At 42.0% G+C, this 26,561-nt stretch overlaps 1 protein-coding gene across 6 annotated transcripts in view; it reads left to right on the forward strand.

Annotated features, from left to right (window-relative positions):
• PHACTR1 (phosphatase and actin regulator 1) overlaps nt 1-26,561 on the forward strand; it is a 545,181-nt gene that overhangs the window by 445,727 nt on the left and 72,893 nt on the right. For 4 of the 6 annotated variants that reach the window (XM_082413295.1, XM_082413299.1, XM_082413296.1 and 1 more), the window contains 2 exons: nt 17,624-17,791; nt 19,905-20,111. In XM_082413295.1, the coding sequence (XP_082269421.1) occupies nt 17,624-17,791; nt 19,905-20,111 (375 nt within the window). The remainder of the gene's footprint in view (nt 1-17,623; nt 17,792-19,904; nt 20,112-26,561) is intronic. The other 2 variants (XM_082413298.1, XM_082413297.1) reach the window with 1 other exon arrangement.

Here is a 26,561-nt window from a genome sequence, read left to right on the forward strand (position 1 = left end):
CCAAGTTGTTTGTTTCAAAGATAAATTTCGTAAATTTTCAGCAGTCCTTCCACATTGCTTGGCTGGTCATTCCTCATTTTGCACCCATGAGTCTGGTCACCTGGCAGCAAAACAGTTTCCACCAGAGATGTACGGTCCCTAATTTGCAATTACTGCGTCAGCCCATCCACGAGGGCCGGCCCCTGTTCATGCTGCAGTTATACTGTTTTGTATATGATATTGCTAAGGTGGTGGGAAGCAGTTTATCTTTAGTAGGTGAGCTTTTCTCTTCCAACTCTTTTTGTTATTGATTTTGCTTAATAATGCCGTACTGGTTTGTAGAAAGTATTAAGATAAACTGTAGGGATATGAGATTTGTAACTGGGCATGGCGGACTCAGAACGAATGAGGTTTTATTATTCTGACAGTTCTCCTCGAAATTCTTTATGTTTTTCTTAGCAGGTTAAAATCCCAAACTAGTCAATAAATTTAAATCAGGCAAAATGAGAGCTTGGATTGAAGAGGGGAAATTTTCTCAATATCTCTAGAAACTAGCTCAGGAATCCTTCATTTAATGGCATGTAGATGTAAAGAGCTTAAGTTACTGGATGGCTTGTATTTTTTTTTATTGGTTTCCATATACAATCACATGCATTTAAAGTTCAGAAGAGGACTTCCCTGGTGGCACAGTGGTTAAGAATCCGCCTGCCAATGCAGGGGACCACGGGTTCGAGCCCTGGTCGGGGAAGATCCCACATGTCGTGGAGCAACTAAGCCCATGCGCCGCAACTACTGAAGCCCGCACACCTAGAGCCCGTGCTCCTCAACAAGAGAAGCCACCACAATGAGAAACCCTTGCAGCGCAACGAAGAGTAGCCCCCGCTCACCGCAACTAGAGAAAGCCCGGGCGCAGCAACGAAAACCCAATGCAGCCAAAAATAAAAATAAATAAATAAGTAAATCAATTTATAGAAAAAAATAAAGTTCAGAAGAAAGTTTGGATAAAACTTTAAAGATCAGAGAAAATCGTTTGATTTCTGGATACATCAAGGCCATGTAAAAATGCAGCAAACTTTAAAAAACTACAAAGAAGACTTTAAATTGTTAATCACGATGTAGAGGAACATAAAATTTTAAATTCTTTTTCTCCCATTTTCCATATTTTCCACAATATGGATATAGCAATTTCGTGAAAAACACAATGAAACATTACAGTGAACCGTCATCACTCTAAAGAGTAAAAATGTGAAACCAACTACTGATGGAAAATGGTCTATAATTTTGTAGACAGCTTATTTTTAACTATATAGTCCCCAGTTCCGTAGTCTGTTTTTTTGAATTAGAACTTAAGGGTTCTCCTAGACTCCTGGAACATTTATTCATTAATTCAACAAATTGGTACTGAATCCCCCCTCTGAGCCAGGTGCTCTAGGTGTCGAGCTACAGTGATAACCAAAAAATCAAGATTCTCACCTTCTCAGAGTTTACATTCTACTAAAGGAGATAGGAAATAATTAAATAAGCCTATGATATATTGCCAAGGAGTGATGAGCACTATGAAGATAAACAAAGCAGCAGGGTAAGGAGATAAATTCAGAGGGGGAGCCATGATTTTATATAAATGCAATCATGGAGGACCTCTGGAGGAGGTGATATTTGCACAGAGACCTAAATGCAGTGATTGGGTGGCTGAAACAGGAGCATTGGTCCTACTACTACTTCTGAACAACCTGTAACCTAATTCGTGAGCCCTTAAGTTCCTTAAATTGACTCAGTATGTTTCTTTTAAATTAAAGCCTCTGTATGGCACTTGCCTCTCTCTCAGTTCTCTGTAAATCAGAGCACAGCACCCCCTGTTCAGAGCCTACAGTGGCTCCCCACTTCACTCAGAGAAGTTTCAAGCTCCTCCGACAGCCTACGAAGCCCTCCACGATCTGCCCTCCAATCCCTAAGTTTGCTTCAACTCCCTGGCGGTACTTCCTCATAACGTCCTCTCTGTGACATCTTGCTAACCCTGCTTTCCAGCCCCTGACATTGCCATTGGCTCCACTCTCTTCCTGGAACCCTCTTCCCCCAGATATCCATCCACGTGGTTCACTCCTTTTCCAAGTCTTTGCTCAGATTCCGCCTTCTCAATGAAGCTTCCCTGGGACCTCCATCCAGATTTTAAATTGTCACCTCCTTCCATAGGTCTGTAATCCCCTGACCCTGCTCTACTGTGTTCTTTCTTTCTTTCTCTCTTTTTTTCCTTCTATCTCTTATCACCTGCAATCTGTAAATTACATATGCGTTGTATTAGCCTTTTTCTCATCGGTCTCTCCTCACTGAAATGTGAGCTCCACCAGGCAGGGCAGGATCTCTGTCTGGTTTGTTCACGGATGTTGTGGCATCTGACTGCCTACAGTAGCACTATGTCCTATTGGGACATAGTCAATGCTCAGTATGTTTATTGAAAAACAACAAATGCCAGCCTGAGGCTATCTGCATGTACACACGACTTGGTCTGTACACCTGTGTTGGCAAAATCCAGAGCGCTAGAACTCTGATCCCTCTTGTTTATTCATCTGTGTGGTTCATGAAACATTATTGCCAGTTATTTAAATAGGCAGTATTATATTGGGCGTATATTCATGTATATGGATGCCATATACTCTACTTATAAACAGTGGTTTTTAAGTGTTACGGAGAAAAATATCCTGAAAACAGTGGACTGTTCGGCCATTAGTAAAATCGTGATGATACTTCTCAGGCTTAGCAAGGATCTCAAGAGGTCACCTGACCTGGCTTCTGTTATTTTTCCAAAGTAGAGTAGAAGCAACTGCAGCCCAGCGAGGTTATAGACTTGCCTAAGTGTTCACGGCCAGCGAGTATGGACTCTGAAAACCCCTGCTAAGGCCTTCTGTCCTTTGTTGGGAATTTATAGGAACACAGAAAAAACTTTGTAATATATTGCCTATTGGTCATCAGAGGATATTAATAAATAATGCTGTTAGTGGTTATTGCAAATGATCTCTACAAATAAGCATGATGTTGTATATAAAGAATGTTAGGGATAACAACGGCGATTGTTCTGTCTTTTTCAACACTGGATTTTGCAGTGAAACCTCAGTTCTATCACAGGTCTGTCACGTGCTTTGTACAATATGGATGTGTTTAATTCACATGAGTGGATATATCACTTATCAGGAGGGAAGAAGAGGGAAAGGAGACCATCTCTCTGCGTGGAATGACACGCTGTTGCCCCTGTATGTTACACACCGCCACACCCCAGATGGGGGCAGAGAGCTGGGAGGTGTGGCCACCTGCAGGGATGTAGTTGAGGCCGCTGCAGCTCCCCTGGTCACTAGGCAGCTGCTCACTGCAGTCACACCAAGACCTGGGGGCAGAGCTAACCCCACCGGAGGGCAAAGACCAGGGGTCACGGAAGAACAGAACTGACTGTGTGCAAATGAGCAACTTCCCTTTTCACTATGCGCTGGGAATTACTGATAACATTTCACAGCAAATAATAAAGTGCACTGAGGTGTGCTTTTTTCCTTCCTCGAGTTAGAGCAATGTGTTGGAAGGTGTTATTTTTAATTATCAACACAAACGGAAGCTCCCTGAAATAGACAACTCTCTTATGCAGAGGCTACATTTCCCCCCTTCTCAGGCAGTCATGAGAAAAAAAGCCTGGTATTTAAATTAAAAGGTCATCATCTTTTAAAAATAAGAATAACAATTCTCCCCTGTATCAGAGGAGGCGAGTTCTTAGACTTGAGCCTTTTAAGTCTCGTTGTTTATCTGGTAGCCCAGTTGTGTAGACTTTTAAAGTCTTGAAGTTTATGGGAAATGCTTTTCACAGCCTTTACCGGACATTGTTATTTTGTCACATTTTTAGCTGTTTCTCATGTCTCACCTAGAAGTGGCATCTTCTGGAAGCTGTGATTTGGAGTAACTGTGTGAAAATGAAAAGAGTGTTTACTTTCAGCCTCAGTGACATAGAATCATTTATGTAGCATCTTAGCGCCTAATGCAGCGGATTGCCCTAGTGGGGTAAATGGAAAGCAGATTAAGTGAAAACGAATAAAGAGAAATTGTGGTCCACGTTCTCTTAAGCAACACTGTTCTTTCAGAAAATCACTATCCCAAACCAAAAAATTAATGAAGTTATTATAATATCGGTGAGCAAGCGTTCCCCAGCAAAAGTATTTGTCGCTTGCGTGTTTGTTGAATACCTGTTATGTTGCAGGCGTCGTTCCGGGCACCAGGAATGCTAGGAGGGTCAAGGTGGGCTCCCCTAACAGCACTTACGGTCCCGTAATGGGTTCAGGTGCTTGGAAGTTATGATGAGGAAAGTACAGGATGTTCGGGGGTGCGTGGAAGCGTCACCCACCAGGCCTGGAGACTCAGGGAAGCCATCCTGGAAGGAACGGTGTCTTAGAGGAAACCTGAAGGGTGATGAGAACTATCCTGGAGGAGGTGGGATGGGTTGGGGAAATGTTAGAAGTGGAAGGACTAGCACATGGGGAGGCACCAAGTTGGGGACAATGAAAGATAGAGGGTGTCCAGCATGTCTGTATGGTGAGGGGAAGGCAGGGCAGATCTTTTTTTTTTTTTAAACATCTTTATTGGAGTATAATTGCTTTACAATGGTGTGTTAGTTTCTGCTGTATAACAAAGTGAATCAGCTATACATATACATATATCCCCATATCTCTTCCCTCTTGCGTCTCCCTCCTTTCTTCTTTAACGCTCTCCTCCTTCAGATGCTGATTCAGGCAACATTTTGACTGGAATTCACTGGCATAAAGTACAATCAACCTACCTGTCTAATTGCCTCACAGCAAACACTTTCCTATATCAATACAAGTGATGGAATTAATTGTGGGAGCATTCAATAAATGTCTTAATTGTCCAGAATGCATAAGGGAACAGAAAGAGGAGACTTTTATGAATTTCCCATTTCTTCCACTGTCTGCCCTACTTACCTTCAAACCTAAATTGCAAACATAGCTGAAGGTATTTTTGTCTTGCATAGCTCCTAATGCCTGCATCTTTAATAGAAATTATTTATAAAGAGCTTTTGGAGCATGCTGACTTCATAATAAAGAAGCTCTACTCCCAGAGGAGTCATTAACCCAGACATCACCAGTGCCTGAACCACTGGGAACCAGTGGGAAACTATTCTGTTAGCGATGCCAAGATGGATTCTTAACCTTTCAGACATGCTGAAGTATATAGGGATCTCTATCAACCCCCTAAAATATTGAGATGGATGAAGAAACTGAGGCCCCAAAAAGGTAAAATGACTTGGGCAGGGCAGATCTTGCAGGCAGGAGTGTGACATTAGTTGCTCATTCTTTGTCCTGCGAGCAGTGAGGAGGAGCTCTGGAAGGGCTTTTTGCACAATCAGACTTGCAGTCTCATCACTGCCTGTGGGAGAGAAGGACTTGGAGGGACACCAAGGCATGAGTCAGGGAGACCAGTTGGTGGACTGTTGCTGGAGTTCATATGATGTGATGGTAAATGGCAGGAATGAGGGCAGTAGAAATGGGGGGAAGGGGAGAGGAGAGACTGGAGAACTGTAGGAGATAGAGTCAGGAGGGCCTGTGACTGCTTAGATTTGGGGAGTGAAGGGGAGGGTGAAGGCACGGCTGACATTCAGGATTCTGGCTTGGAGAATTGGTGGACAGATACGGGGGACAGGTGCAGGTCCCCTGAGCTGGGGACCTAAAAGAAGCAATTACAGAGCACAAAATATCGCGATGGTTTGACCACATTGAGTTTGAGGTATCCAAATGGCTAAGCAGAGTACTAAATGTAAAGATTTGAAACTCGAGAGGGAGATCTGGATTGGAGATGCAGGTTTGGAATTGTGCATGTGTAAATAAATGGTCATGAAGTCATATAGATTGATGATATTTCTCAAAGAAGATGTAAAATGAGAAAATAAGTGTCCCTGATAGAAAACACCTTGGCGCCCCAGCATTGAGTGATCTGGAAGTTAAAAAAAAAAAAGATCTGGGAATAAGAAAACCCTCAAAAACTGAGAAGTGGACAGAAAAATAGGAAGTAAACCAGAAATGTGTAGCATTATGGAAGTCCAGAGACAGTGGCGTAGTGTGGAAAAAATTACCCAGAGTGTCAAATACAGACATATCAAACAAGATAGGAAGTGTCCTTTTGATTATTTTTATGCTGTTTAATTATAGGCTCTTTAGTTACCTGTGAAGCCAGTGTGCAGTCAGCAGGGTGTAAGTTAAAAGGCCTATGGTTTCAGGTAACTAAAAACTTAACTCAAGGAGGCTGCAGCGATAAGCAAATTTAGACCAATGGTCTTCCTGTGTTTTGTCCTCTGCAGCGGTCCCCAACCTTTTTGGCACCAGGGACCGGTTTCGTGGAAGACAATTTTTCCACGGACCTGAGGGAAGGGGGATGGTTTCAGGATGATTCAAGTGCATTACATTTATTGTGCACTTTATTTATATTATTATTATGTCAGCTCCACCTCAGATCATCAGGCATTAGATCCCAGAGGTTGGGGACCCCTGCTATTAGTGTATCCCAAATGCCTTGAGCAATGCTTGGCATTTGTCAGCGCTTATTAATTTTTATTGAATCAGTGAGTGAGTGAGTGAGTGAGTGAATGAGTGAATGAATGAATCTCACGTCATAAAATCCAGTGGTAGGGCAGCTCCAGAGTTGGTGAAATCATCAGCTCAGTAACATGGCGAAGGGATGCCATTCTCAGGCTATCACCCCTCATGGTAACAAGATGGCTGCAGTAGTTCCAGCATTACATGCAGATACAACATCCAGATGGGAGAGAGAGGGCTATCCCCCTTCTTGGTATCTCTTTCTAAGAGCAAGAAAACCTTGCCCCAAAGGTTCTCCAGAATTACCCTCATTTCTCATTGACCAGAATTTTTAGAGATAACCCCTGGATATCTTTTTCCCTAATTTTGACAGTGTTTCCGTAAACCAAAGCGTTGCAGGTACAGTCAGCTCCTGAGAGCTGCTACCTAGTGTAAGTTGTCCTTGGAAGACCCGCCACGGTATCACCCTTCCAGCTGCCTGTCCTGGACCCTGCCGATGAAGTCAGGGCAGGACAGGGTACCACAGGCATATGAGCAGCCCTGCCCACGTCTGATGCTTGATTCCACAGTCACTGACCTGCACTGGTGTTTGTAATGAGAAGGCAAGCCAAACTCTGGAAGGTAATAGCTAATAAAAGGAAAGCTAATCGTACTTAAAAATTTTTTTCCTGACTTCATACGTTTGCCTAGGACTCAGATAAAGTCAAATAAGGCAGGGGGGCATTCAAGCCTTAACCCCACATAAATATCTATAAAACAACCGAACTCTCCTAGGAGCCCCAAGCCCAGGATTCTGGTCCCGGCTCCCTCATCTTCTCTCTGTAGAAGGTACAGGGCAGCCTCTTATCTCCCTGGACTCTGCTTTTTGTTTGAACGTAACCCCAGGATCTTCCTCTGCTCCAACCAGCAAAGCCATGCTTTCCTTTTATCCTCTCTCACTACTCCCAGCCCGCAGCCTGCTTGATTGAAGACAGCCTGTTACCAAGCAGCTGGTCCTCCTAGAGTCTCTGGGTACACCCATGGATGCATACTATTCAACTCCATTCTGCCCTTGCTTGTCTTCTCATAGGGTTGTTGGAGGATCAAGGGACATAATTCAATTTGGGCTTTTAGACCATTGCCTGCCCAGAGTACGTGCTCAATGAATGTCAGCAATGGTCTCCACCAGACATGTGACCTGGGCTGCTCCTCTGCTGTTCTTAGATGCCTGTCTCCCCTTCCTGGTTCCCCTTCACCCTAGGCTCTCTCTGCTTCCACCCAGCAGAGCTGAGATTCTATCCTGAGGCTTCGGGACTTCTCGGAAGGCGGCCACGCCCACCTCTGTAGCTGTGTGTTGCTACTCTTAGGGCCCCGCCATCCACACGTGCCCTAGAGCACGTCTTTCCTCCCTGTGCTGCAGCCTTCCCACCACTGCAGCTTCTCTAAAGGAAATAGTATACACTGAACTGACCATTCATTGTGATGTGGACCAGTTTAGCAACGTCATTTTAATCTCCCAGTTCCAGAAATGGGTTCACTTTTGCATATTCATTGGGCCCATTATTGTGATTTTTAAGTCTGCCTTGAGCAGTGCTTGTCCCGTAGAATTTTCAGCAATAACAGGAAGGTTCCATCATCTTTGCCAGCCATCAGCCACATGTGGTTGTTGAGCACTTCAGATGTGGCTGGTCTGACTGAGGAACTGCATTTTAAATTTTATTTTAACTAAAACAGTAACCGTACGTGGCAAGTGGGTACGTATGCTATTGGAGAGCTCAGCTAAAGAAACAGAGCTGCTTAAATTTTGAAACGGCCAGCCCCTATCACTTTCCTTCTCCAACTCTAGCCATTAAAGTTTTCTTAAAGAATCTTGGATTCCCTATTAACTCTGAAGGGCCCCTTGCACAACGATGTATGATTCTGTGAGATTCACACTCTCATAGAATAGCATAGGAGAGAAACTGTGTCATTCCATTCATTTTATATTCAGTCTGTGCCCCGGTTGCATTTTTGATTTCAAAATGCCCAGGAATAGCAAGATGGTAAATCCTCTTTCAGCTACAAACCTTGGAGACAAGAGTAATTATTTGGCAATAGTGGTCAGAACTGTCATACTTCATCAGGATAGATGATGTAAGAACCGATGGGCTTGGCGTGAAGACTGGTGAGGAGGTATAACTGTACCCAGAAAGATGAAAGAAACACCTCTGGGAAACAGACACCACAGTTTGATAGGTTGAGGTGTTTGTGATCGAGGAAGCAGCTGAGAATTCACATGAGCTGTGGTTTGCTGACCATGAGGTCCAGTAAAAGGCAGAAAATGCTGATAAATCCAGCAGGGTACAGCCACAGGGAAGTGCAACTAAAACAAGCTACCCAAGGTCAATAGCACTTTCGTGATAGGAAGTCACTGCAACTCACATACTTAAGGGTTTTAGGCAAAGGCCTCTGAACAAGAAGGGAAATAGTATTAACATCAAAATAGGATATTAAATCCAGAACAATAGCAACTATTAAAATAAAAGCAAGGTGATTCCCCAAGCAGAAAAACATGTACCATTCCATTCTGTATTTAAAATCATCCAGAGTATCACAGAATTGATTACATTCTGAGATTGAAATCCATCTTGCATAGATTTTCAAGGTATTAGGTTCAGAAGGATTCTCTGAGTTGCCAAGATGCCTGTGTCAGACACAAAGGAATGGCTCTTGGAAAATTGTTCTTCCATGTAAACTGGTCAGAATAATCCAAAGACTTCTGGCTGCAAACAGACATGAAAGATAAACTGGAAGATAACTTACAGATTCCGGAAATATAGGCTCAGTGATCCTACAGAATCCTTCAGTGTCTGCCTTAAATCCTAGGTGGCACAGAGATACTTTTAGACACACAGACACACACTTATAATGACATTTCCTCATTCGGAAAGAAAATGCACCGGAAGAGACACAGACAGAGAGACACACACTGTAGTTTTTGTTTTTGCAAATAAGACTCTCAGTTTGTCTTTTTAAATGCTCAAGATTCAAATACATTAAGTAGTAAATATGCAGTGTTACTAGAAATGTATGGCTTTCCATGTATGTTTAAAATTCTACACAGTGATATCTGTAGCACCATTTAGTTTAATGACATCAACTCCCTGAACTCAGGCAAACTGAAGAAAATACTTCCAATGTCCAGGGAGCCATTTCCAACTTCTTAGGTTCAAAGCTTTTAGTCTTTCAATGAAATCCTTAGATAAATTATTTCTTAGCTAACTGTTGCTCTGCACATCATTTCACTGACAATGCGAGCAGCTAGTGGCTTGGATTGCAGTGATTTAAAAGGTCATTGGGATTAACAGAAGCTTTTCAAAACTCTGTATATTGTTGCAAAAATGACACCTCTGTGGGTTACAAAACAATGGCTGTGCCCCCTTAATGGGTGAATTTTTTTCTACTCTAATGGAAAAAGTATACCAGTGTCAAAAAGAAAAAAAAGACATTGAATGAAGTCTTTGCTTCATAGCTCACCCCCACCAGAGTGACACTTCTTGGGAAAACACCTTGGGCTCTGTGGGGTAACCCATCGGCCACTCAGTGGAGATGCCCTTTTTGGTCAATGAGCATGTCTGGGAAGCTACAACAGCAGCTCTTGTCTCAAAGGGAAAAAAAGCAATTAGCAAACCCTTGCATTAGGGCTCTTCTTCCATGTCCTCACAAAGATGATGGTTTGCTTTAACATAGGTAGCTTCACTTTTTGATTTTGCTTTAATTATAGCCATTGGTGATCGCCAATTAAAATGTGTTTGAATTTTCACAGGCCTGCATGTGTGAATTCTACACAGTTGCGTTACCAACAGAGATGCAGCATAGCTGACACTTCCCAATGTTTTCAGTCTAAAATTCTCACATGGTGCTTCACTTACATAATCATTTTTCTTTAGAGTGGAAGCATCAATGTAACCATGATTTCATTTCGTTATTCTCCTCTACTACAAGTATACTAACAGTCTTTCATGCAGAAGTTGCATCCTAGCAATGAGGTAACTGTGGAGAAGGGGTAGGAAGCCGGGCTCAGGGAAAATACCTCCTCAAGAAACCAGAGGAGTGAGGAAGGGATTTTCCCCTCCAACAAAACTATTATGTTTTCATTTAACTTAACAAGGTAGCATGCCACTTTTTGTTTTATTTTTTTATATCTGTAAGCATCTCCACAGGAAAAAAAAAAAAAGTTAATGATCATTAGGCTCTACTCATATCAAGCCAAATTCACTTCAGAACTTTGCCAGCATGCATGCATATTTCATCTTGAGGGCATCGTAATCAACATGTACATTTTGTTCTCCATTCCTGCTTTTGTACTTGACATTGTTTCAAGCACATTTTTAGGGTTCAGCATCACCCACAGGGTCATTTCACTTGCATTTCTTTCATTCCCAGCCAGGCTGTGCATTTCACAAGTGGCACCTGGGACTTGATTTTTATTTATTTGTACAAATACTCTGCATACTGGGAATAGCCATTATTTTATTAGCTATGTTTAGTTCATGTTTCCCCATTATGCTGCCTTTTTTTTTCTTATATTGGGTGTACAGCATTTTATTTTGCAAATTAAAAATGTAAATGTTTATGAGTAAGTTAAAACTATCCATCTGGCTTCCGTCTTATGCAACCTAAATAAATAAATATGTATGTGAGTATATATGCGTGTGTATGTATATACATGCATTTATTTAAACAATTTAGCCTAGTTTTAAAGTTTTAGTTTTTTGATCTGTGTGAAATTTATTGCAATAATGGTTCAGTATACAGCTGTAAAGCAATTCTTTATACTCATATTCATCTATTATTTATCAAGTAAGCAATTCTTATCCAACTAGAAATACACTTCTAAGCATAGGCTTTTATATAAACCATAATGCATATCCTAGAAAATCAAATTCAGTGGTGAGCTTGTTACTGAGTCCAAGCTTGTACGGCTCGCTGTACAACAGGCCAGTAAATTGAGAGACGAGTTGTTAGGGCAAGGAATAGCGACTTTATTTGGGAAGCCAGCAGACTGAGAAGATGGTGGACTCGTGTCCCAAAGAACATCTTCCCCAAGTTAGAATTCAGGCTTCTTTCCTACTCAGAGGGGAGGGGGTGTGGTTGGTTGGTGCAGACTTCTTGGTGCCGGAATCCTTTGTTCTTGCAGCTGTCCGCATAGGTCCACATCCTATTACAATGTTCCTGTAAACCTCCAAGACAAATGTTATTCTCTGTTCTGCAACTTTTTATCTCTTTATGATTGGAAGAATGTTACACCTTTAAAGGTCAGAGTCTTGAGAATGGGCTCTCCTGTATATCTCAGGCGCCAGGCAACATTCTTAACTTGTAGCAAAAGCAATGGAATACAAAGGTTAAAAGAAACAGATCCAATATGGAGTCAGATTTATTCTTCCCTATTACAGGCTTAAGTTTATATTAAAGTATTTTTGGTTTTCAGAATTAAAATTGATATTCTTTTATCTTAAGCTTCAAAGGGCCATGAACCCTGAGCTCTCTCAGAACAAAATGTCGAACTTTCATGCAATTTTTACAAAGTAGAAACTGTTATCATGGAGGTATCCAGGAGAACCCGAAAGAATTCCTGTTGCCCATTCCCCATGGCAACATTCATCTACTTATTAAAAAAGAAAAAACAACTTGTTAACCTTAAGCTTTGAGAAATTTAATTGATCAGAAGTTGATGTCAATCACCCTAAAACTGGAGAGTATTCCTAAAGCAAAACAAAGAACAATAACAAAACAAAATTTTTTTGGAATATAGTCACAAAGGTGACATCCAGTTATAGGTAGATGTAATTCCTCAATAAACTGAATTAGAACAAAAACAATATTTGTAAATATATCTTTTGAGCCAATCCTCTGGAACACAACTTTTATATAGACTGTATTTTTAGAACATTAAGAGAAGTTTATGCAAGACAAGATCCTCTACATGATCTCCATCTATTCTGAGCACCATCTTCCACCTTCCTTCACCTCTTATTTTTCTTCATTCGTTTCTCAGGGCTTAACTTCTCACTCTTGCTTCTTTTCCTCAACTCTCACACCAGCTAACTTGCACGAATTCCTCCCTGTCTGCCTTTCTGCAGCATGTCTTGGCCCACTCTTTCCCCAAGGCATGTCTGTTTTCTCCTTAGCATTTAGCACAATGCCTGGCTTGTGGGAGGAGAGGCAGGGCAGGGTGTGGTTCAGCTCCAGGGTTTGGAGCCAGCACAACTGGCAGTAGTTTCTCCATGTATATCCTAAGGAGCTAACAGCAAATCTATTTCTGACGGTTGGCGGTTTCTGGTATTTGATCCCTGTTGTTAACGATCGGGTCTCAACATGTGTTTGTCACTTGAATGAATTCATTCACTCTCACCTTTCCCTTCACTCTCCTTGATTTGGTGTTAGCCTGATTGTATCAGAGTCTTCATTTCCTGTGCCCCACAAGAAAGAGAAGACAGTGGCCGTGGCCAGTTCTCTATCTTAATCCATTGCCTTCTACAGCTCATCATTTAAGTCATGACACTGACCTGCACTCACTTCTGCATTCTTTTCTCTACCAATTCTGTGACCTGATTTTACCTTTTTAGATATGTCTGCATCTGGCTTACATTTTACTTTTCTTCTCCACCCTATTGCTCTCTCCAGTCCCATCGTCCTTTGTGACAAGTTCATAATCCATGGTTAGACAATACCACCTCCTGCTTTCTCTTTGAGATTTAAACCAACCGTCTTTGTTCCATGTTAGCCACGTGAACAACGTTCCCTGCCCTAAACCTCATCATGAAAAGGCACTGTTGCTCTTCCAGGTTCTCCTGCCCGTGCGATCCTTACCTCCAGTCCAGTGGTTCTCTGAGTGTGGAACCCTGAGCTGCAAAAGCAGCTTTGGCATCACCCAAGAAGTTATTAGACATGCACATTCTCAGTCCCATCCCCAAACCTACTGGGTCAGAAACTCTGGGGATGAGGCCCAGTAATCTGTGTTTACTGCCTTCCAGGAAATTGTGATGCCCACTGAAGTTTGAGAACCATTGCCTTAACCCATCTAGTCTCCTGCCTTCTCCCTTCCTCCTATTCACACTTAATTAATTCTAGTAGGAAACGTTTTATGCTTGGAGGTAATTGCACCATTTTGAAAACCATTATTCCAGATAATTTTAGAAGATCATGTAAAACATCAAAATAATTTCCAGTACTCAGTGAGCTCTTTCTCGTTCATCATAGCAAGAGACGGTGATGATCTAGATAGATGAAAGTACAAATAATCCATAAGACTCATTTTGTTCAGGAGGGTTAAATTCTTCCTGGGGGGAAGAAACAGTTTTTCTCATGATGCTGATAAACAGAGCTGGCAAATAGTAAAAAGACATGGAGAGCCTAAACAGTCTTAGAGATGCAAACTATTTTATATAGAACGGATAAACAACAAGGTCCTACTGTGTAGCACAGGGAACTATACTCAGTATCCTGTGATAAACCATAATGGAGAAGAATATGTAAAAGAATGTGTATATATATGTAAAAGTGAATCACTTTGCTGTACAGTAGAAATTAACACAGCATTGAAAATCAACTATATGTCAATTAAATAGTCTTCAGATTAATCAAACTTGGAATTACCAAGCATTAGGAATTCCCAGCTAATTCCTTAGCTTGGTGATGAGTATAAGGAGTCCATTACATTAATGCTTCTACTTCTGTGTACATTTGAAAATGTCGTAAGAATTTAAAAATAACAGTTACTTCACAGCAGCAGCATTTTATCTCCGTGTGATATGAATCCAAATCAGATTTCAGTTTTGTCACTTCCCATCTTAGTTAGTCATAAATGATATTAATAATAAATTTGTACCTATTGCATGGTTTTAATTTATTTCTACTAGATATATATATACATATATGTATGTAAGTAGGTAGATCAATAGATAAAACATGGTTATCAATGTAAATGTTGAGGAAATGACCAAAAGCTAAGACATTTGTGTGATCTGTATATTGCTGCTGTGTAAATTGACAAACCCTGTAGAAAAACAATTTCACAAGATCTAGGTATGTGTCACTAGACATTAAAATAGTAATACGCAGAAATTTCATTTACTGGAATCTCTCCTAAAGGGGGAGAGTTCTAATTGCAGAAAAGATTTTATACAGGGAGGTAGTCAGGAGAGATTTCTGTTTTCATAATAGTATAAAACATTGGAAATCCCTTTGTGACCAACCACAGAGAGATAACTAAATAAACATATGTATATTCATTCAGTATAATTATTAAATGATAACTATACAAATGATAATGCTTATAAAAGTTTAAAAAACAAAACACAAAATAAAATTTGTCACAACTACGGAAAATATTGAAAAACAAATTTTCTGTTAGGGTAGAGATATGATCGGTGTCTTATTCTTTTTTTCTCCTATTTTCATTTTTTTAATGGAAATGTGTATTTAGAAATTATGACAGTGGAATTCGCAAGATTGTTTCCTCTCCCAAGTGGTTTGAGCCTTTGTGATTTAGTAAAGGCACTTTTAATCCATAGGGAGCTAAATTTTTTGAGAGTTAATCAGTCCCAAGAGGAGTGAGTAATATTGCTTCTCTGTTACCACCAAAACTTCTAGCACTAAGCTAAATAACTGCCTTGATGAAAAGAAACAGAGATTCATAGAATCTAATGTAATGCAACTAATGTTGTACCTTTTTTTCCCTAATATTGCATCTATGGTATTTTTAACAGTTAAAATGTATAGCGATCATTCCATCACATCTTTGCCCCAAAGAAGCAGAACATGGCAACAGCCCTGAAACCCCTTCCTCCTCTGGTTGTCTTATCCAAGACTTTTACTACACTTGGAACATCAAAAATCAAAGTGGTTTCCCAGAGATGTATTAAACCTAATGGCAGCTACATCATTATTCCACCAACTGGGAATTTGAAGTAGAGCTACTTCCCACGGTGTCAGTTTGAACAAGCTAAACCAAAGCGTGTTAAGAGGACCAGGGACCATCCATTATGGGATGTTGATGCACTGACGCTCACACCCACAGCCCTTCCCATCCTGGTACGCTCAGTTCAGCTGTGTACTTTCCATAGCATTGGCCTGAGAGTCTGCACTGCTTGTCTCTTATTAATAAGAAGTAGTCATATTGTTAATCACAATTATCATGACTGCTATTACCATTTGAGACACATAAAAAGACCAAGTGAAAAGAAGGGGAAAACCCCCACAATCTTCAAGAATCAGTGCTTTATATTGTCTGCGTCAGATGATTTTTTGGTGTCCATTATATATATTTTTTTCCTATGTTTATAAAAAATTCAGGTCAAATATCATATGTCCTTGAACCATGTGCTATCTAAAAGCCTGTTGGTTTGTAAATTGCTCTGTTGAACATACATTTCATCAGGCCAGTTCTAATTGGGGGCAAAGGGGGTGGGCAGAGGAATCTTTTGCGGCCATATTATCACTGTGTATAAACTTAAAGCCTTGGGAGGAACATAGCAAAAGGAAAGGATTATTTATCCAAGATTAACCTTGGAGTCATTTTACTGTTTTATTTCTACAAGTAAATTATCCATCTTCCCATTTTAAGGCAGGTAATTGCTTTGCTGGCTTCTGTGTTTCTGCCTAAACATAACTTAGAGTCTTTCATCTGGATATTTATTCATCTGACTGGAATAGCTTTCAGTCCTCTTTAAAAATTAATTTGACTTTAATGTCTAGTTATCTAGGACTCCCCTGGGCTAGGATGAAATCACACTGGGGGAATTTTGATTTGACAAACGGCCATTGTGCAGGAGCCTTTGATCCTCCACCATGGTGTTAACTAGCTGCCCCTTGTCTTGCTGAGCTTAGAGCAAGATCAAAGTCTGCACCCCACCGGGCAGGATCACTGGTGGGCACTGGGAGAATCCTGGCACCTCCCAGAGTCTTTGAGCTGCTGCAGCCCTTCAGCTGGAGCTTAGAACCCTCCTAGACATTTAGAGAAATTGGATGTGAGCGGAGATAAAGAGAAGACGGGGTGAGTTTTTCCTAGGGCCTTGGTGTACCGTGTCCTGGTTCCTGTTGAGCGCTTGAAGCCCTTTGCGCTTCAAAGTAGGAATTCCTGACCTGGTTTTCCAATCTCTGAGGCCTGCTTAGGTTTTCCAAGTTTTCAAAAATTATGAAGAAAAATTTATTTTCATTTAAAAAACACATAGAAAATATGGTAGATAATGATTTTTACAATTGTTTAAATTTTTAAAAATTGGAGTCTAGTTGATTTACAATATCATGTTTGTTTCAGGTGTGTACAGCACAGTGATTCAATTATATGTGTGTGTGTGTGTGTGTGTGTGTGTATATACACACACACATATATTCTTCTTATATATGTGTGTACACATATATATGTGTACACACGTTTTTATATATGTATGTACACATATATACACACACTCATATATATTCTTTTTCAGATTCTTTTCCTTTATAGGTTATTACAAAATATTGAGACTAGTTCCCTGTGCTATACAGTAGGTCCTTGTTGTCTATCTACTTTATATATGGTAGTGTGTATATGTAAATCCTAATTTATCCCTCCCCACCCCCTTTCCCCTTTGGTAATTGTAAGTTTGTGTTCTATGTCTGTGAGTCTCTGTAAATAAGTTCATTCATATCTTTTTTTTTTTAGATTTCACATATAAGCAGTATCATATTTGTCTTTCTCTGTTTGGCTTACTTCACTTAGTATGATAATCTCTAGGTCCATCCATGTTGCTGCAAATGGCATTATTTCATTCTTTTTTATGCTTGAGTAATATTGCATTGTATATATGTACCGTATCTTCTTTATCCATTCATCTGTCGATAATTAGAAGAATGGAGAGAAAACAGGCATATTGCTGAAGATCACTGGAAATTGTTGCCCTGGTGGTTAGATGCCTTAAAAGCAAAAGAACAAGTGTAGACTTTCCATACTGGCCTTGATACAGATTGTTCAAAAGCATCTAGACTCAGGTAGCAGGCTGTAAATGTCACCCTTGCCTGGAAGGCAGGCGTGGTCTAACTCTGCGATGTCCTCGCTCTGACAGACGGGGAGCTCTCCATATCGAATGAAGATGACTCCCTGGAAAACGGGCAGTCCCTGAGCTCCAGCCAGCTGTCTCTGCCCGCCCTGTCCGAGATGGAGCCAGTCCCGATGCCCAGGGATCCCTGCTCATACGAGGTGCTCCAACCTTCCGACATCATGGATGGGACAGGTAATGCCCCTGGTAGACGTGGAACTGGTCCCCAGCATGCGGTGTTAGGGGCCTTCAGCCTGGCTGGACTTCGGCTTCTATTTTGAACCACCCTGAACATACGGATCTCCTGGAAATGGGGATGAAAGTGACCAGTTAGTACATGCTGAGTGTAAAAATATGGAGGATGTGTCCATTTATTTTTCTACAGTCTTTAAAAACGTTTTTATAATCTTAATCTCTTTAAAGAAGATATGTCTTGTTTTGTAATGCTGATGATTTAAAATGTCTGTTTTCTAACCCTCATTGCTGTTAAGATAAAGCTAAAGAGTCCTGTGCTTCTGTAGGGTACCTGTCTAAGTCCACCTGGTCATAAGGCCCTGGTATGCCTTTGAATCCTAATCCCAATATACCAGTTAATAGTTATATCGATTTAGTAAATTGTACCAATTTACTATATAAAATCAATTAATGTGTTAATTGTCTACAATTTACTGGTATCCTGCTGACAGATAATTTTGATGCCATCTGTCACGCCCTCTTTGGTCCAAAGCCCTCTGAGTGGCCGGTACTCACTCCCTCACAAGGTTTGCAGAATGGTCCTCATTAGCCAGAAGATGGCACCCTCCCGACAGCCAGTAAGGAGAGGTCCTTGCTGTCAGGAGACAAGCCTGGGGGATGGAGCCTCTGGGGATATCTGGAGTCTGGGTAGAGAGGCCAAGGGCCTTCCCCCACACCGTGTGCGAAGTCTGCGTCACGGAACTCAGACGGGAGGCGAGCGGGATGGTGTTTCAGAGTCAGCGCCATGCTTCACTTTGGGACCCAGGGAGTCACTGCTCCATCGGTGTGTCCAGCACTGATGATAACAGTGTCCCTTGAGACAGGGGAGAACCTAGTTCTCCTGAGGTTTGTGTCCAGGGCTTTGACTGCCGGAAACACTGCTACCCAGAGTAGGGAGAAGGAAGAGGGCGGGGGAGGCTTTCTTCCCGTAGCAGTGATGGGGAGGGGGAGATATGCGTCTGAGTTGCATTTCCCTCCCCCTCCCGAGGCTGGGGAGATTGTTCCAACTAAAGCAGTAAATTGAGCCTTCTTCCCAGCCTTCCTTGTGACATTGGGATCAGATGGATGTGATTGCTGTAGTGAGATCTGTCATCCCAGGGAAATTGTAGAGTCTCATTCTGTCATTGGCCGGGTTGCCGGCATGGTAGGAGAGCCTGTGCTACCACCCGTGACAGCTCTTAACTGGAGCCGGTCCTGGTCCCCGCCCGCCCTGCGCCCGCCCCGCCATGGGGGAGAGGAAGAGGCAGGCCCGGGGCAGAGCAATGAGAAATGGGCAGAAGCAAAAGCCGAAAACCATGCTTCTGGCGAGTGCAGGAGAAAGGAAGGCGGAAGATGAAAAGGGTGTTGATTTGGGGCATGCTTCGCCTTACCCAGGTGGATCGGAGCTGGCAGGGGCGGGAAGGCGCCCCTTAGACTGCAGAGCACCCCCTGGGAGCTGCTGCCCAGCTCGGATGGCCCCAAACCTGGAGGAGCAGCCGCTGCCCCACGCATGTGGGGATCACCTGCCCAGCGTCAGCCTCTAGGCTGTCCTCAGACCCGGGGAGCAGGGACACAAGGACACCCAGCAGGCAAAAACAAGACCCCGGAATGCATCCGCTCTTCCTTCCCAGCAAAGGGCAAACAGGCCCAAAGGAAGATGCCGGCGTTTGGTGCTGGTTTGGTTCAGAGGGGGCTCCTGGTCCTTGATCCACTACACCTGCCATCTGTTGATTGTCGCTGTGGTCCCGTGAGTCCCATTTTGGCGCACCCGTAGAATGTGCATTGTGAACACCAAGGTTGAAGGGATGAAGCTTTGAATGGTTTAAGGAAGCGTTCTCTTCCTTCTTCTCCCTCTTGCTCTTTCCAGCTCTCTCCGTTTTCTGTCTCTCCCTCCCCACTACTTCCCCCACCCTCACCATGGCTTTATTGGATTTCTGGCGTCCTCTCTTGAACACCCCACGCGACTGTGACAGCCTGGAACAATCGGTGCTCTGCTGTGTCGCTAACCCTGTCCTGTGTGCCCCCCGGCTTCCGCCGGCCGCACCTGCACTGCGTTTGTGTAATGTCGCTGTGTGTCATGTGGTTGTCCCCTCAGTGTCTGAAGAGAGTCCCTCTGCCAGTGAGTCTGGAGTCCTCCTGTCCCAAGATCCTTCAGCCAAACCCGTCCTGCTCCTGCCCCCCAAAAAACCTGCTGCTTTCCCTGGAGACCATGAGGAGACCCCAGTGAAGCAGCTCTCTCTCCTCAAGCAACCCCCTGCCCTGCCTCCCAAACCCACTACCAGGATTGCCAACCACTTAACAGGTGAGTCAAGATGTCTTCTGGGGACCCGCAGCCGTGCCTTCCCTTCAAGGGATCCTTTCTTGTGCTTTTTCTTTTTCTCTGGGGCCCAATGCACCTCTTTGGTAAGGTCGCTCTGTGGGACATTTGGGGGTTTCTGTGTGTGTCTTGGTACATGCCGTTGTGACCTGGGTTTGTGTGTTCGTGTCCAGAAGCATGCGATATACACCTGCCGGTCATAGGCTAAGAGGCTGCAGTCGCATGCATTTGTAAACGTGTACATTGGCATTTATGTGGCTAAGTAAAGATTACTTGCCCATGTAGGTGAATTAGATTCACCATCAAAATCTTTGCAGAGATAAAGAGTAGCGTCTGTTCCCTTCATAATGAGTTTGCCAAAGCTTTAAATTTTTTGCCTTTAAATAATTGATCTGAAGCCCACTGTATTTCTTCTATTAAAATTTATGTCTGTGCTGTTCTCTTTGGGAAAAAAAAAAAAAAGGAAAGACAGTAATTTGCAGAGTATTGTGGGAAATACTTTTAGAGAAGAGCAAGCTGAGGAATGTTGTCCTAAAATAACTTTTTAAAAATTGAAGTATAGTTGATTTACAATAATGTGTTAGTTTCAGATATACAGCAAAGTGACTCATTTATATAGTCCTTTCAGATTATAATTGGGATTAACAGACACAAACTACTATATATAAAATAGATACACAACAAGGATTTACTGTATAGCACAGGGGACTATATTCAGTATCTTGTAATAACCTGAAATGATTTTATATTTTCATTATTCAAGTGTTATTTAACAAATGCACCCACAGTTCTTAAATTGAGCATTTAGTGAAATTGCACTTCACCGCACATTAGCACACGAATCGGGTGTGACTTTGTGATGTAAGGTTGTGGTGTAATCAGAGATTCAAGATTTCAGAGGGATGTTTCTCCAACCTTGATAATAATCCCACCTGATACTGATCGACTGCCTTTTTTACAATATGTTTACTATTTTTATAAATAGTCTCTAATTGATCTCTATACACTTTGGTAAGATGGGATGGGGATGAAAGAATATTCACCTGTTCTATCATTAAAAACCTGAGGTTCAAGAAAATAAGTGACTTTTCCAGGGCTGGCAGGAATTCTGCAGTAGAGCCACAATTAGACCCTGTGTTTCCCAACTCCTAGTTCAATGAATGTTGTTTCCATGGTGGCAGAATATCTCTCACGTGGCACTGAGTTTTATTAGGTTACAATTCAAATATAAGTTTGTGTCAAGCTCCTCTATCAATGTACACATCCATCCAAGTCAGGGTTTGTGGTTCAAAAGAGCAAATTTCCTTCTAAAGGAACTGTTCAACACATTAATAACACTTTAGTGCCCCCAAATTTAAATGCATAGAAAACCACAAAGGAAAAAAAAGCCCTTGTAAGCCTCCCTCTAAGACATAACCACTGCCCATCTATCATTTAGGTAATTATCAAATACTACTGTACATTTTCTTTTATCACCTGCTTTTTGCTCTCAGTGATGACTTATGAACTGGTTCTCATGTTAGTAGACATTCCACAACGTGATTTTGTTAGCTACGTGGTGGGGATCCCGATTTACATGATGGACCCCTTAAGAGGTTTCCATCTTCCTTATTGTAAAAAACGCAACATCTCAGCAGTGTGCATGTATTTTTATAAGCATCTCTGGGTTTTTCCTCACTTATTCCTGGTATGAGAATTGCTAATTCTAATTCTAGAAATAAATTATGTACGTTTTAAGGGCTATGTACCTTTTAAGACTTAGATGCCAGATTTCCGTTGAGAAAGATTAAATGTTGAAAAACAAACTCCTGCATATAGTACATATTTATTCAGCACACCTAACTCTAGGCAGAATACTGTGCTAGGTATCAAAGTGGGTAAAAATACATGAGGGTTCAATGTATATGTATATGATATATATACGGATATGAATATGTATTTTAAATGTCCAAAAATAGAGTGCCAAAATAACTACTGTTGGGTGTAATACTTGCAGTTCAGCACAGTCTGATAGAACGGTTCTAGGAGAGCCTGAAACTTGAGCCCACTCTTAAAGCATGAAGGACTTTTATAGAGAATGAGGAAAGAACATTCCAGAAAAGAAGACCTGCACAAAGGCTCAGAGGTGGCCATGCTTCGGGCCGGTGACAGGGAGGCTGAGCTGGGGTGGAGGGTCCGTCTTGGGGTGTATTGAGAGAGAGCGTTCACCAGGTAGGGCATGTGAGGATTTAGATTTTATTCCCGTGGCACTGGAGAGCCTTCAGAGATTTTTGAGCTGGGGAATGGGTGGTATGATGAAAACTAGACTTTAAGGTATACTCCTGGGTCACTGTGTAGAATGAACAGGAAGAGGGGAAGGTTGAAGGCCCAACAGAGAAGCCGCCGAGGCCAGCCCTGTGTCTCGTTCTCCAAAATCACTAGTTGAATTAAATCGAACAATTTGAGGCAGGGAGACAGTTTAAGAGGCCGCTCCAGTTATTGAAATAGAAGCTCAAAGCATCTGACTGATGGCAGTGGGAAGAGAGGGAATGGACCAGTAGATAAGACATTTTAAAAGAAGAATTGACAGCAATTTTTTAAACTAACATTAAGTTAAATCTAATTTATCTAGTTACCCAATTAATAGACGCACATGTCAACTTCAGCCATGAGCCCAGAACTTGGGTGGCCTGGTGTCCGCAGGCCTCTCTTGCTCTATTAGCCCAGGCTCTCCAGCTTCCGTGGTTCTTTCCCCAAGAGAGTGGATTTTATCTACTATGTGTACATCTCACCTCCATAGAGCTTGGGTCAAATGGATAAAAATATATACAAGCTGAGGATCCTTACCGTATTCTACCTGGTAGCCTCTTAAATATGACGAAGGCAAGACAGGTACAGGGGTGCGTGACTGCGAGTCTGGTGCTTCCCTTTTGGGTTTAAACTCCATTAGACTTGCTCAATTTTTGTAAGTCAACAATCAGTCATAATCTGCATCACCATGAGGCAGCCCCATTAACCCTGTTCTCTTACTCAGTAGAGGCACCTGGGCCATGTGAGCAGGAATTAATAAACTGAGAATTCTAGAACTCTTAAGTTGAGACTTGAGAGTTTTAGCATGTTCTCAGTGTCCATCGTTCTGCTGACATTTTTGAAAGGAAACAGACAACAACTTGAAAGGCACCGAGCATGGCTGGTAAAGAGTGACAGTGGTTACTGGTCCAGTAGATACTGGAGGAAGCGTGAGCCTGGGCTGAGGCTACATCTGGGTGCACGATCAGGGAAAGATATGCAGAAATATCTCTGCTTTGGCATTTGCTTCCATTTGATCAGGAAAATCATAATTAACTTGGAGACTATTTGCCTTGTGCGTTTTCTCTGTTCTTTAGCCGGCTAGAGGAAAGCCCTCTTGCTCTCCCAAACTCCTCTTCTCTTGCTGTCATCTTCATCCTTCTTATCTCCAGCATCAGTATGCACAGCGGCCTGTATCACAGGGTCAGGAGTTGTTGGATGTCAGCTTCCCTTCCATTCTGGAAGGACAGTGCCCAGCAGAGCTGGTTGCATAACGCATATGATCTGAGATAATGATTCTCAAAACGCATCCTTCTTGGAATAATGGCTGACCCCAGAGGAAAAGGGTAGCGGAAGCAAAAAATACTGTCTCCTACTTTTCTAAGTCTCCATCAGTCACCTCTCCAGCCATCCTGGCTCCAGGAGTCAAATGTTAAACATTGCATGAATAATCCAGTCCTTCTGCATAAGGTACCTGTGATTAGGTACCCCACAAGTGCCATTGGAATGAAGGATGATCAACTTCTGTGATAGCTGAGCTTCACAGTCTGACAGTCACACTTGGGTAATAATGGCAGCTGCCATTTTTGGAGAAATTTACAATGTACCATTCAGTCCTATGAGGTAGATACTGTTTTCTTTATTCTTTCCTTTTCATAGAGGAGGAAAATGAAATTCAGAGAAGTTAAATTACTCAGTCATGGTGACGTAGCTAGTAAGTCCAGAGACAGACTCTACCCATTTTGTTTTACCCCAGAGCCCTCCTCTTCACCATTAGTTTATACCATCTCTACTAAGATACCTATTCTTAAAATTCGCAACAACGGAATCATTAGTTTTCTTTGGGTTTTGTTTATTTTTTGTTTTGGTTTGCTTTTTTATTTTCTCTTTGGTTTTTAATCTGTTTAAGAAATTAGAAAATCTGCTTTGTTTGTATAACTCAAAGACAAAAAAATTGTCCAGTCTTTCGAAAATAAGTAATGTTCTTAAGGCACTCGATTATAAAGAGTTTCAAAGAACATGCTAGAAAGACACGGTCTAAGAATCAAGAACGGGGCAGATCACACGGGAAGCACCTGACCACAGTTAGAAACCGACAGCTCAGCAAAGAAAGGGAACTCTTGCTGATCCTTAAAAACAAGTCCTTCTGCTAATGTGGATGAGCCCAGGGTATAGTTGCACTGTCTTTAGAACCTGAAATACAGGGAAGCTTACTGTATTATCAGAACTGGTTGATTGCTAGTTTCAATGTTACGAAGTATTTGCAACTGCAAATTTCCCTGCCAGACAGCGGCCATGCCCTGTGGTATTTTTTCAGCCCCAGCACATGTCTAATGAGAATCCTCTATGCAGAGCTTGTCAAGGTAAAACCAGTATTTCTATTTAGAGCTATCTCTCTAGTTTTGAGGACATTGTCTACAGTGGGCTGTTCTACACCCACATTCTGATCTGTAATTTCATTAGGTTTCTCTGTCCCCATTTCTCCCCAGTATATCCCACCCCACCCTCCTTGTTCTCCTCTTTCAGCTTCCTCTCCAACCCTCCAAAATCATCTAACTACTTTTGTCTCTGTCCTTGCCTTCCCTCCCGGTATTCTACTCAGAAAGTGCAAGAAAACTTATAATTAGACCATTGAGACCCTGGACCTCATCTGTGCTTTTAAACGGAAAAAATGAATCGTAACCCAGAGGCCTCATAAAGAGGTTTAAGGTTCACAGTCTCTTGATTACTGATATTTTGAAGGGATGGGAAATTGCCTGAATTTACTCTTTATACCCATTTCTCCATAGTATTCCGGTCTTGATTTTCTTTTCTCAAAATGCAGAAATGCTTTTCTTAGTGCATCTAAGGACTATCTATGGATTAAAACATGTTTAAAAGGGTGCTTTCTGCTCTGACATCTATGATCAAGGCAAAGATTGCAACAAAATACCTTTCTTTTTTTGAAGCGCTGTTAGGTTGGAGATTTAATTCACTTGGCACTTTTCTTTTAGTGGTGAAAACACATAATATAAAATTTACCACCTTAACCATTTTTAAATGTACAGTCAGTAATGTTATATATAATCACATTGTGCAAGAGATTTCCAGAACTTTTTCATCTTGCAAAATTGAAATTCTGCCTATTAAAAACACCCCTTTCTCCTTCATCTCCCCTTAGCCCCTGGGAACCTCCATTTTACTCCTTGTTTCTATGAATTTGACTACTCTGGGTACCTCATATAAATGGAATCATACAGTATTTGTCTTTTTGTGACTGGCTTTTTTCACTTAGCGTAATGTCCTTAAGGTTCATGCATGCTGTGGCATGTGACAGGATTTCCTTCCTTTGTAAGGCTGAATGGCACTTATATTTTGTGTATTTTTTGCACTATGAGCAAAGTCCTCTTCCAGCCCTGATATAATTTACAAAAAGTGTTTTCTTATCAGAGTTGTAGATGGTTGTAAGCTACAGAAAATGTTTAATGTGAAGATGTATAAACATGGTTCTAAAGAAATTCAAATAGTAAGAGATCAAATCCTTTGGGAGGAATCAGGAAAAGCGTCATGGAGGAGAATGTATGTTTAAGACAAGCCATAAAGATAAGCAAAATTAGTAGGGATGGGTGAGGAGCTTTCCAGGAAATGGGAAGCAGGGTTCACAGAAGCACATGCGTGCAAGGCATAGCATGTTCAAGACATAGCAAACAGCGCAGCTTGGCAGGGATGTGGGATTCCTGTAGGGAAGTCAAGAAAGGTCAGGCCAGCAGTGGGTTGAGGGTAACTGTGGAGAACCTTGAAAGCCACAACGAGGGATTTAACTTTGGAGGAGGAAGAGGGCATCTTTTGTGGACTTTTAGCAGCATTTGCTTGATTTCAACCAAGCCTGTCTCCTTGATGTTTGGATAAGATGCATGCTACTGCTGTTGGATGGATTTACGACTGGATGGATGAATGTAACTGGGGCTGCCCAGCGTCAACCTGAAATTGCAGAAGGCACCAAGCGGCTGCCCTTGGCTCTTCCTCTTGGACATTGTTTCAGTGTCCCAGGGGTACGTTCCCCCGGGGGTGGGGATTTAGTCTGCCTTGTTCCCTGCTGTGTCCTTAGCTAGTGCTGTTCAGCAGCAGGACAGGAGGCCATGAGAGGCATTGAAGCAGGAGCTGGATGATCATTTGCCCATGGGTTCA

The sequence above is a fragment of the Balaenoptera physalus genome, assembly GCF_965194825.1.
Source record: "Balaenoptera physalus genome assembly, chromosome: 11".
Taxonomy (NCBI): Eukaryota; Metazoa; Chordata; class Mammalia; order Artiodactyla; family Balaenopteridae; genus Balaenoptera; species Balaenoptera physalus.